The sequence below is a fragment of the Talpa europaea genome, assembly GCF_964194135.1.
Source record: "Talpa europaea genome assembly, chromosome: 10".
NCBI lineage: Eukaryota > Metazoa > Chordata > Mammalia > Eulipotyphla > Talpidae > Talpa > Talpa europaea.
Genome location: NC_140077.1, coordinates 17,683,509 through 17,696,286, shown reverse-complemented (window position 1 = coordinate 17,696,286; position 12,778 = coordinate 17,683,509). Strand labels below are relative to the sequence as shown.

The 12,778-nt window shown below is 41.1% G+C and overlaps 1 protein-coding gene across 1 annotated transcript in view; it reads left to right on the top strand.

Annotated features, from left to right (window-relative positions):
* Window positions 1–12,778, top strand: part of CFAP58 (cilia and flagella associated protein 58) — a gene marked incomplete at both ends in the record, with an annotated part of 84,425 nt that overhangs the window by 36,632 nt on the left and 35,015 nt on the right. Inside the window, 4 exons of the mRNA XM_084244557.1 lie at window positions 2,517–2,678; window positions 3,339–3,485; window positions 9,273–9,413; window positions 10,199–10,422. Of these exons, the coding sequence (XP_084100683.1) occupies window positions 2,517–2,678; window positions 3,339–3,485; window positions 9,273–9,413; window positions 10,199–10,422 (674 nt within the window). The remainder of the gene's footprint in view (window positions 1–2,516; window positions 2,679–3,338; window positions 3,486–9,272; window positions 9,414–10,198; window positions 10,423–12,778) is intronic.

Below are 12,778 nucleotides of genomic sequence, written 5' to 3'. Positions count from 1 at the left end.
CGGAGAGTTTCTTCTGACACTGCTAGCATAGTTTCCTGTTAGGAAAGTGATTTCTGGTGGTATGGATATGTTAAGTGTTACAGTCATCCTGGAAAGCAATCTTGCTTTCTATTAAAGTTTAAAACACATATGTCCTTTCATTCAGGTATTCCACTTCTGGGAATTCACACCAAAGAAATAAAAGTACAAGTGTATGAGGACACATGTACAAAAATGTTTCCTGCAGCATGGTGGGGTGTGGCAAAAACAGGGAAACAAAGCAACAACCGTCAGAGGGGAAGAGCTCAGTGTATACATGTACATCCACACTGGAGGGTATTATACAACCTCAAAAGAGAATGGAGTAGAGCTTTGCACATGATTCCACAAGGTATTAATGAGTGATAAGCAAAGTAAATAAAAATAGGTAGAGAAGATCCCGATTGGGTGGTTTTTTTTTTAATTGTTTTTATTGAGGCAACATTGGTTTCCAACACTGTTTTAGGAGTACAGGTTTGCACTTCTTCAAAGGTATGTTGCCACATGCTGCTAATACCCTCCATGTAGTCCACCAGATCTCCTCTATCCTTTGCTCCCCTCTCTAACAACCTCAGTTCTGTTGCCAGAATTCAAGACTTCCTTTGTTTTGTTTCATCTGTTCATTTGCTTTCTTTCTTTATATTTCATGCATGAGTGAAATCATCTGGTATTTGCCTTTCTCCTAATTTCACTTAGCATCTTCTCTTCCATTCCATCCATGTTGTCGCCTGCAAGATTTTTTTATAGCTGATAGTAGTCTATTGTGTATATTTACCACATTATGAAGATTCCATTTTGCTGAAAAATAAAAAACAACACCCCAAAACAAGCTATCAACCTCTGTACCTGTATATTTACCAGTTGAATACTGTAAATGATATTAATTCTTTTGACATCTCTTTCCTCCTTTGTAAATGTGGGGTAATAATAATAATATACATCTCATAGGATTTTTGTGAGAATTAAATAAGTTATTACATGTGAAATTCCTGGTACCTAGAAAGCACCTGAGAAATATTAGCTATGAGGATGATGTTAATAGACCTGAACAGAACATGTAAAATTCAAAGAAATACCTACAAGGACACAGGCTAGAATGTTAATCTAACAATTAACAGTGAGGGAGGGGGTGTTGACAGGGGCTGAAGGGAGAAGGAAGGTGCAAGTAAATAAGGAAAAGAAAATAAATGACTATTTCACATTTATACATTTCTTTATGTTTATGGCACATGGGACTACTGATAAAATTAAAATACCTGTGTATTTATAAAGAAATAAAATTAAAATTAAAATACCTATGTAGGTTAAATGAGTTAGTAAGGTGTTTTTACACTCACCTACCTCTAACCTCTATGCTGACACGTTTGATCTTGCATGCCAGTCATGATTATGGACACCTGGGCCTGAAAGGGAGGGAATAAAAGGGCAGTGTCATTCCCTAGAAATGCTGGAGAGAGAGAGAGTGAAAGAACTAAGAACGGTGGGAGGAAGAGAGAAAGAGAAGATTTGTATGGATTGGGGGGTACAAAGCCTCTGCCCCCCTCTCCCCCCCGCCCTGGCTAGCCTCCTGCCTGTCCCCCCTACGTCCCTGCTGGCCTGCTTGCCACATAAAAGGTAACGTAACTCAGTATATCAAATCAGTGGGTCCAGTTTGAAGAAATAGTACAAAATAATATATGCTGAAGACATTTACTAAACTTTAATCTCATCTGTCCTTAAGTATAAGTCTAAGAGAAACTGATTTCATCAATTTCCTCACTGAAATTTTTCTTCTTAAGGAATTTTAAAAGAAGTTTGTCCTTAAAAAATCAATTTCTGTGGACACTGCAGCTGTGAGTCATGATTGTGTAATTGTACAGATCGCTGGTTGAGAGGTATTGGCTCGAGGTAGAATTTCCTGCATAGGTTTCTATACTTGCAGCAAAGAGGCTGTTATTCTTGCATCTCATCTTCCCTGGAAGTGTTTTGTGCACAATAGAGTGCATTTTTATGAAGTCCTTTGAGTTTCCCTGATGGGGTGAGTCTGACGTTGGCAAGACAGCATTTGATGCCTATCAGCATTCAAAGGTCACTTTTCTTTCTGGTGGTCAACTTCATAAAGCCCCGAGTGTGCCCAACAGCTTAGTTATTGCTTATCTTCCTTAGTGCCCAGTATTAAGGTCTGTTTAAACCCATGCCTTTTCTTTGCTTTTTTGGTGGGTGAGGTGGTCAAGGGAGGTTTTTCAGAATTGAAAGCATTTCTTTCTATTTTCCCACTTGTGGTCATGAAATAACTGTATTAAGCCTTCGTGCTAGAGCGGAGCTCTGGAGATAAAAGGCATGTTTGTCCTAATCAGCTGGGCTGGATTTCTATATTGTACTGCGTGATGACGGCCATGGTCGCATTTTCTGATTGCTGGCATATCTACTAGCTGCCCTTAGATAAAAATCTGTTTGTCTTGAACCGATAACCACAGCTGGGCTATTTAACCATTTCTTTCTATTTCTTTCCCCTCCAGGTCCTCATGAATATGGAAGACATAAAAATCCGTGAAATGCAGATTTTTGACTACAGGAAAAAAATTGCTGAATCAGAGACTAAATTAAAACAGCAACAGAACCTGTATGAAGCTGTGAGATCAGACAGGAATCTCTATAGCAAGAATCTTGTCGAGGCTCAGGTAAAGAATACATAAATGCATTGACATTTTGATTCCTCCCCACCCTGGGTTTCAAGCAGTTTCTGCTATCCTAAGCCTGGATTTAGAATAGATCAAGAAAGAAATCTTGTGGAATTCACCTGGAAGAGAAGATCCATTTATGCAAACCTACCAGATTGTGTGAAGTGGAAATGACACACCTTGATAGGATGTGAAGATCACAGCCCTGCTTTTAATGATGATGTAGAATTGCCATTGTCACATTTCTAACTTTTAAAACTGCTAACAGCTACCATGACTGAGAGGGAAGCAGCCTACTCATGTCATCTAATTGCAGGGTTTTGCTTTGTAATAATTTGTTTCTAATATTTGTTGTGTTTCCAATGCCTGTCTTATAAAGTGAGGAGTAAAGTGTGTGTTTGAGTTGTGTGTGTGGCATATTCATTATGTACACTTTGTATAGTTCTCATGGTTGTATTTTGACAGTTAATGTTATAAAGTACTTGGAGATCCGTGGACATAGGATACAAAGGACTAGCTCAGTCATCGCTGGTCAAGAGACCATTGTTTTGCATGAGCCTACCTTCAGTGCTCTGGAATATGTGTTGCACTTCCATGGGGATGGTGATGTCTGTTTAATTTGCTTTCAATTTAGTGTAATTTTTCCTTTCATGTTTTCAGGATGAAATAACGGAAATGAAGAGAAAATTAAAGATTATGACCCACCAGGTAGATCAGCTGAAAGAAGAAATCTCTGCTAAAGAGTCAGCACTTGTGAAGCTACATCTAGAACAGCAGCGGATAGAAAAGGAGAAGGAAACCTTGAAGGTACAGATCTTACAATAATAAACGTGGAACCACAGTCCAGAGATTCAACCCAGTTGAGGCAGGGGCCACACTCACTGAGGGCAGCAAAGGGGCAGGGAGGACAGCTGAGGCATCAGAAGGCTGAGCTCTTCACCCCCTGGTTGGACCTCCTCCCAGGGGGTGCACCCAGGTTGAACAGGAGGGGTTGGTGGAGAGGTGCAGGCAGGTTCACCTGTGCTGGCTGTTATCACAGCAGTGGACAAGCACTAGCGGGTCAGCAGTGCCTAAAAAGCCCTGGAACTTGCTGGTTCACTATATTCCCTTTGTATTCAATTCATTTCCAACCCTTGTGCCCACACCACCCCTCAAACCCCTGCTCAGACAGTGTTGGGGGACACAGGGTCTCTTGGTGTCATGTTCATGTGACTTTCCTGCTTGCAGGTCATTAGCTGCCAGATGTGAAGCTCTGTCCTCACTTGATTTGCCCTCAACCAGGGTGCCTCTGTGGGGTCTCCGGAGTTTGCAGCCACTCTTCCAGGAAATCACCTCTGTCTTTTTATCTGTCACTAAGACACATCCTTTGAAATTGACTAATTCAGAATAGGCTGTGTCTACTAACATAAAGACTCTTTCTGGATTTATAAGCTTGTATATGTTTTAGGGATGTAGGATCACACCTCTACAAATATATGTTATCACACCATGCCCCCACCAAAGCCCCAGTAATTCTCTCCAAGAATATATACCCAATAATTACATCATTTTGAATTCTCAAACCAAATGTTTTACTACACATTCACTAACCTTAATGTATTTCCCTTTTCCTATTCAATGCAATAGTTATCCCTTATGATCCATTTGAACAAAGAATGAGAACTTCTACAAGTACAATACCACTTTTATTTTGAAATGTTTATGCAGAAAACTCATGGCTGCTGTGACCCACTTGCAGGAGCCACCTACAAGTGAGAGTCTGTGGACCTTGGTTTCTATACACATTAGCTTCAAAGACCATTCTGAACCTGAAATTGTGTATTTATTATTGGACAGGTTTAATGCCCTATTTCCTTGATTCTAAGATGCCATAGAGAAAATATGCGCTCTCAATTTAATAATGGGTTTTGTCAACTTAATAATAGGTCTTCATGGAAATAGAACGACTTTGTTAAATTACTTAAGGCACATTTGGGTTGACAAAAATTAAATTGTAACAGAAATGCCTTTACACAAAAGATTTGGTAATTGATTTATTTATCTGTCTGAGACTGATCTCCCTACTCTAGCTTATGACAGAGAATAGAAAATTCTGCATTAAAATTTATTTACAAATAAGAAAACTTACATATATTTTCTCAAATTTGAAAATATTCACATCTTTGCCCTTTTCCTCCATGTTCAAGAACTTAGCGGGTAGCTTGTTCCACCCTGGGGCTTGTAGTGGGATAGGGTTAATTTAGCATTGACTCAATCAAAATAATCTTATTACAAACACTGTTTCACCCTTAGACCTCTTGTCTTGATTTGGCACATCTCGTTCCTTTTAGAGGATGACTTTGATGCTCATCTCTTACTTTCCAAAGTAATGCTCTTTTCAAAAGATTAATTGCTACCCCATAATGGGGTCCATGATAGGACTAACTGCCTACTACAGAATCCTGCTTTCAAATAAGCAATGCCCTATGCAAAAGAGCAATTATTCCTAATCACTTAGGGTTTGACTTTGGTTAATATTTGTTTCAGTTATGCCCTTCATCATCAAGCATCTACATATTCACTCCAAAGAAGCTTCATAATACAATAAAATAGAGAGATATAGGGGCCTGTGATTTGGTCCTGGGCCCACGCATTTGGCAGCTGGTGGATGTGAAAGATGATCAAGGGTTTTCTGCTCTGAATGGTCTACTCTAAATGGGGCATCCTACGTCTGGACACCTTTGGGGCATTGATTATAGGAAGATGATTGCTTTGATCGTACTGTGAAACTAGGATGCCTTTCCGCCCAGAGTTTCCCATTAAGGCAAGAATGAAGAACAGAAAAAATCACCTGCTTGATTTATTACTTGAGGTTATCCAAGGGTGACTTGCAATGGTGATTCAGCTGGATAATTTTGGCCTATCATTAAGCCTGCTTGACATTCTTTAGAAAAATATGACAGCTCAGATGCTGAATTTCAGCCTTTTGACTTTCTTAGCCTCACATTTGAATCACATTCTACACAGGTCTCTGGATTTCATGCATCTAACATTTGTAAATGCAACCTGGCAAGAAGAGGAAGATTTTCTAGAAACTTTGCTCCAAGGGACATTTAGCTTATTACTGTGAATTCTACAAAGCTATGTGGGCACATAATCCCTCCGGAAGGGCAAGACCTAGCCTGTTTGGTAGACTGTGAGACGCCATTTGACAGGACAACCTAATTTACTACTACTCCAAGCCAGCAGACAAACAATTCCCTCTAATAGGTCACCCCCCGCCTCATTCATCCCCCACAAAGGGAAAATCTTGCTCCTGCCATGTTTCTTTTCCTCCTTTTAGTTGCTACCAGACTCTACTGACTCCTCACGATTCTAGACATTGTCAGCACATTATGGTTATGACAGAATGCCAATAGTTCTCTGGAGACATTGCTGCATCGGCCCATTCTGTCCCAGTCTTGTTTCATCAGCACTGAAGGAGCCATCTCATTTGGAGTGTCTTCCTTCCAGTCCTAACAAGCTCCTGGTTATGTCTCGTCACTTTTCAATCATCCTACATCAGCCTGACAGCACTTTGATTCTTGGTGAATAATTCATCAGCAAATTCTCTTTGTCCGGAGTTCAGCATCACGTTAGCAACTGGCTTTTGGGCTCTATAACCTTTTACTTAGTGGACTGTTTAGAATGACATGGATGGGAGGGGTGTGTGTGTGTGTGTGTATGTGTGTGTGTGTGTGTGAGAGAGAGAGAGAGAGAGAGAGAGAGAGAGAGAGAGAGAGAGAGAGAGAGAGATGGGGGGAGAGAGAGTAAGAGAAAAGAGGGAAGGAGGAAGCCTAGTTATTCTCATGGCTAGACTTCAGGGAATCCTATTTGTTTTCTAAGTGTAAACATGATTTCCTTGAAACCCAGTGAATGACAGGATTGTGTATGAATGGGAAAAACTCCCAAAGTATGGTTCTTGAGATTTGATTTATATCCACAACCAAATTAGATAATATACCTCCCATAAACACCTACCACCAAACTGTATAATTGTGGAGGCGGTAACTAAGGATGTGCCCTGCCTTCGTGTTACAACCAGTGACACTTTGATAGATGCCAGTATCTCAGGTCCTACCTGGAACACTGCTTGATGGCTTTTGGGTGCACAGCAGTTGTTACTGTCTTTCTTGGGTGAGGCAGCTGAGATTTATAGCTGTTAAATGCATTAGACCCAAGGTATTTTGTTGATGTTAACATTTGCTGCCAGCGTCTAATGCCACATCTTGTTTACAGCTCATAAATTTATGACATAAGGAGACCACTCAGAATTTTGATATATTAGAAAAAAAAAAAACCACTCAGCAATGCCAAATGCACGAATGGTTTTACATTTCAGACAGATCCTTTTACACACCGTTGATTGCATTTTAATATAACAGGGGCTTCATTTTGTTCTGCTGATGGATTCTGATCATCTCTTGGCACTTAGAAACAGGGAAGTGAATGCAGCACATCTGGGAAAATAAAAGTTTTATTAAAGAGAGCACGAGACAAACAGGTATTTCATCGTTGTCTCCTCTGTCACCCTAAGTGATGATAGATATAGAAGGGCTGGCTTTTTGCCCTCTTTCCTAACAGACAATCCCCCAACGTGATAAATACTAAATCAGCTCTTTTATCGATAAGTGTTTCCTTTTGCTTATCCCTCGACCAAAACATATTTCACGAATGAACAAACAAAATGTCATAGAGAAACCCTTGGCTTCACAGTTGCCAGCTGTATCCGGCCTGTGATGTTACGCAGCTATTCTTGGGCATGCAGTTCCTTTTATGGTTTGGGTGTGTTTGACACACAAAGTAAAAGATGCTTGTCCTCATGGGTCAGAGTTGGGCTGGTTCCCAAACACTTGCAAATCTGGGCTTTTCTGTCATCTTGGGGACCTTTCTCAGTGGGTGGAGGCTGGGTAGTGGTCCTATTGCTTCCCTGAATGAAAGTTACTTCATGGTCATTTGCTCACCGACAAGCCATTGAAAAGTTGAAGCCTTGTTATGGTCTTGCTCTCTCCCTGTGATTCTCAGTGTGGGTGAGGCAGTGCTGCTCCTCCTGTTTGTTTCTTTTTGTGCTGACTTGGTCTGTGTGGACCACCTGCCCTTCTCATATGTCTCTCAAACGTATTTGTCTCTCCTTAATCTGATCACCTCTTTGGCTCCCCATTGCACACTCTGTGCAATGTGTGGCTTACAAGGCCCTTCCCAGTCTGACTCAGCCGTTTTTCCAGCATCCCTCCTGCTCTCCCCTAAGTAACACCATGACCCAGCTTTGTTGGAGGCTTTGTTCTCTGGGGAGCAAAGCAGGTTCTTGATAGTTTGCATGTGTTTATTCATGCAAGCCAGGCTGCTGAACCCCATATTCCCAACACCTATCTACCCCCTTCATTTTGGAAATTATTCTGTCAGCTGCCAAGATCCTGACCCATTATTCCCTCTAAATTCCAGGCAGAAAGAGAAACTCGTTCCTGTGCATTCCATACCCTTTCCCACACAGTGGATGTGTCTCCACACCGTAGTGTGATTGGTTATATTTTACGTCTCCTGTGGATGGGGAATCCCACAAGTCATCCTCATCTTCTGTATTTGACTTGGAACTATTGGGTTGTGATAGCAGAGGGGCCACAGGCTTTGAAATAAAAAGATCTGGGTTAGCATCAAAACTGCTACTTGCTAATTGAGTGATCCAGGGTGAGTGGATTTGCTTTTTCTTTGTCTCTACAATTGCATTTGTAAAAAGGGGATAAGAGTAGCTATGAAAATGCCTAGTATCATGCTTGGGAATTGTAGGTCACAATTGTGTCCCTTTGATGAGACGAATTTTTCTTCTGAAACTTACCAGTCCACAGCACTTTCCCCCATCACTCTTAGGATTTCCCCATAACCTCAGGTGCCTCAAGGTCTGACCTTTCCCAGGAAGCCTCCCTCCCTGACAACCTGCTAGGATATCAGTGCACTGTCTGTGTGATAACAAAGATACTTGAAATTATTGGCTGGACTTGTTAATATTTGCATAATCCTGGTCTAATTTTTTCATCTAGATTGGAAGCGTCTCTGTATACTTACCTTATCTCTTCTGTTCCCTCAAGGTATTTTATAAGATGGGCACTTGGTTGTTCCCTCCACTAATTCAAAATTTTTTTTTTTTTGCAATGAGCTTTATCACTGCAGTTGATGTGCTGGTGGCATCGGCCCAGTACAGGAGCTGGTACATGCACCCCTCATCTACCCCTGCACTATTCTTTGTGACTTCTCCACCCATCCCCCATTTAGCTGGTAAGAGAAGTGCTGCTGAATACCAATGAAGCCCTGCTACACACGTACAGAAAAATGATGGAAATCCCTCAAGGGTAGAACTCATAGAATAAACATGATCACCATAATGTGCATTGCTTTTTCTTTACAGGCGCGCGTGAGTGTGTGCATATGTGTGTTTGGCTCATTTTACTTATGAGAATGATCAAACTAGGCTAAATGAAACATATGAGGAAAGTGTATGAAGCACAACCGAATGTCTAAATCTGGGACTGGCAGTCCTGCTTTGTGCAGAGTGAAATTTGTCTGTATCTTCCCCTTTGTCAGGCTGAGCTGCAGAAGCTGAGACAACAAGCTCTGGAGACCAAACACTTCATTGAAAAGCAGGAAGCTGAAGAGAGAAAACTCCTGCGAATCATTGCTGAGGCTGATGGAGAGAGGCTGAGACAGAAGAAGGAACTGGACCAGGTAGGGGCGTGTGGCACGATCTGCAGACCTTGTCAGCAGACACAGTGTTTGATTCAACCTTCATAAATCCTCATTCTTCTCTATGTTCTTCCATTCAGTCGCCTGGCGGGACAGCAGCAGAGGCCCATCTTCTGTTGATTAATTTTGAAATGTTCTTTCATGTATTCAATTTGCATTTACAAGCACTATGTGTCAGTAACTCCTTGAGGTATCAAGGTTACATTGACCCTCAAGAAAATAAGGTTCCTGTCTTCAGGGAGCTTACATTCTAGTATAATTGTTCATGTGTAACTGAAATTAATAACTGCATCATTTGGGAGTTAGAAAATCAAATCCTTAATTTGTGGGTTAGAAATGTAAATGCATTCAGAGAACTAGCAGGTTACAAAAAAGATGTTGGCTGGTGTAAAACAGCAGAGTGGCACTTAGCACTTAGCAATATCTCTTATCAAGAGCTATTCTACCATAAAGCCATTTTAATGGAAGCTTTTATAACATAATGGGTTGGAAAAAAACCCAAGCAAAGAAATACACATGGGCCATGGGTTATTGGATGATGATGATGATGGTGGTGACTATGGGTTATTTTTTATCCTGGTTCTCATTCCAATAAGACTGCCAGCTAATGGAAAGAACCAGTGTTGATTGCCTAGCAGGCTGGCTGTTTGCAGTGCCCCCTGAATGGAGCCTGACACTTGTGGGCATTCTATAGTCACCCCCTGAATGAGTCCTGCTGCCATGTTGAAGTGGGACTGCGCCCACGCTCTCCCCTGCTGTCATCCTAGGTCATCAGTGAGAGAGATATCCTCGGCTCTCAGCTCGTTCGCCGCAATGATGAGTTAGCGTTGCTCTATGAGAAGATCAAGATACAACAGTCCGTGTTGAACAAAGGCGAGAGCCAGTACAACCAGAGGGTGGAGGACATGAGGATCCTCAAACTCGAGATCAAGAAACTTCGCCGAGAAAAAGGGATTCTCGCCAGGAGTGTGGCTAATGTTGATGAACTCAGGTAATAGGGGACCCCTCAAAGGCGCTGAAGTGAATTATGTTTGTCATGTTAGTCATTGAAGGTCTTTATCAAATTGTATAAAATAATTTTATATATTGAAATGATCAGCAAGTAACAAAAACAATTTTTTTCCATAATTCAGAATTGACATCACACCCATTCTATGTCACCAACAAATAAAAGTTTCCTCCCAGGGGAATTTATGTGAGTGCAATAAGATTTAAAAAAAACCACTTTATTCTGGATTTTTAAAAAAGACATTTCAAGTCAAATTACAACCACAAACTAGTTATAATTCAGAAAAAAATTCCCCCAATGAGCTCTTTAGAATTTCTTTTTAATAAGGCAGTATGCGAGAGATGGAGCATCGATATTTAAGTTTGATCCTGGTAACATTTGCACATCTTTTCCTGGGAATTATAGACAGAACGGAAAGAGGAGAAAATTTTATCACTATCTGAAATCTCTCTGTCCTTAGAAGGTGGCCAAATTTTATATCTCACTCTTGATTGATCTTCTGCAGCATGCACGTTAGCTCAGTGCACCGCCTTCTTTCTTTAAATCTTACATTATACAGGAGCTACTTTCCCTTTGGGGAAACATCACCGTGTTTTATACAGGCAATTGCAGGAGACCAAATAGGAAGTCTGGTGTTTTCTCAGGAGCTATCCTTATTCCCCGCAGACTCGAGATGAATGGTGTTCTTGACCACCTTGGGACAAGGGCAGTTTGGATCTGCTTCTTGCATTAATTAAATTAGAAGATAGTTTTGATATTTAGATGCAGTGAATATATTCAGGAATAGCAAGGGAAGTTGTCACAACCAAGGGCAGATCGATACTTTTTTATTTTTAAAGAGTTGCTCATAGTTTGGCTGATGAGAGTATTGCAAATTCATTGTAGAAGAGAGTGGGAAATGTAGAAAAAATATAAAGCAGGGATTGGAAAATCACCCCAGTGATACCACCATTGGCATTTTGGAGATAAATAAATTCATTCTTAGTAGTTATTGAATGATTGCCAAGGCTGTCACTATTCTTGCCAGGCATGAGTTATTTTTATCACATACACAAAGGACCAAATTACCCCCATTCCTAGTAATATTGCTGGTTTGTTGATAATATATTTTATTTTTCTTTTCAATGGAAGACAACTTAATAAAGATACTGTGGGCAAGCTGGCATAAATTCCAATCTCAGCCTTGCCACCTACAAGCCCTGTGATCTTGGACAAAGCCCTTGACTTCTCCAAGCTCTAGACTTGGAGTTGGAAGGAAACACAGAAACCTACATAATGTGCCTAGCATGGAGTGTAGTATAAAAGCAGTCATCAATAACGACAGCTAATACTTTCGCCCTCCTCTTCTTATAGCACTCTAGAAAATCGAAGTGTTAAAAATATGCTTTTAATTCTAAGCAGCTTGTTCTGAGCTCCCTGTTGAGTGAACATCATGCAGTTAATTCTAATGGTTTGTCTTGCTAATGAGGGGAAGTTGTATTATTGGTTTAAATGAAGCAATTAAGTAAAAGAGATGGCTTAGTATTAGTAATCTGCACACCCACAGCAGACAAGGACAGATAATAACACCCGGACTGCCTGTGTTGGGGCTCACCTCTCCCTGCCTCCCCATGAAGCTTCTTCATCTGGTGGCAGCCAGCTTGCAGGTTCCTGTGGGTGACTAGCACATCACCCATTAACTAGAGATTCCCATGGACTGTAGAAGTATGTTTGAGCCAGAACTAGGCCTTTAGGACTCATCCAGCCATCCATGCACTCATGGGACATGAGATAAACCATCCCTCCCACCTTGGTGGTTCTCAGTCTCACTGCACTTTAGAGTTATTCGCAGAAGTTTAAAACCTGTGAAACCCAAGCCATGTGCTAGACCTATGAAAAGCAGAATCCCTCTGGGGATTGGATCCCGGCAAAGGTATATTTTCCAAGCTGCCCAGGTGAGTCCAATGTGTGGCCAGAGGGCCATGCATGGTGCTGCAGTGGCATCTGGCCAGGTGCCGTAGCTTATGGTGCATTGTATGTGGTTCTCTTGCTACAATGGAGACATCTAGAAACATTGAAAAGTTTATTGAAATTCTAGTTCACTACTCCTCTCCCTGTTCTTTCCATATACATCTAAAATCCTTGCAGAACCAGAATCGTGATTCTAAAACTGAGGCACTTTTAAATCTGAGGCTGGAGTTTGAACTCTGTGAGAATTAACAGCACCCATGTCTTGCCACAGTTAGGTGCCTGGTCTCAGGGTCCACAAGTCTCCCTAATTCCAGTTTTTTTTAAAATGTAAGGTATAATGTGAACATAACCTTTTAGGGACAGCATAGTCAAACAGGCAGAGAATTTC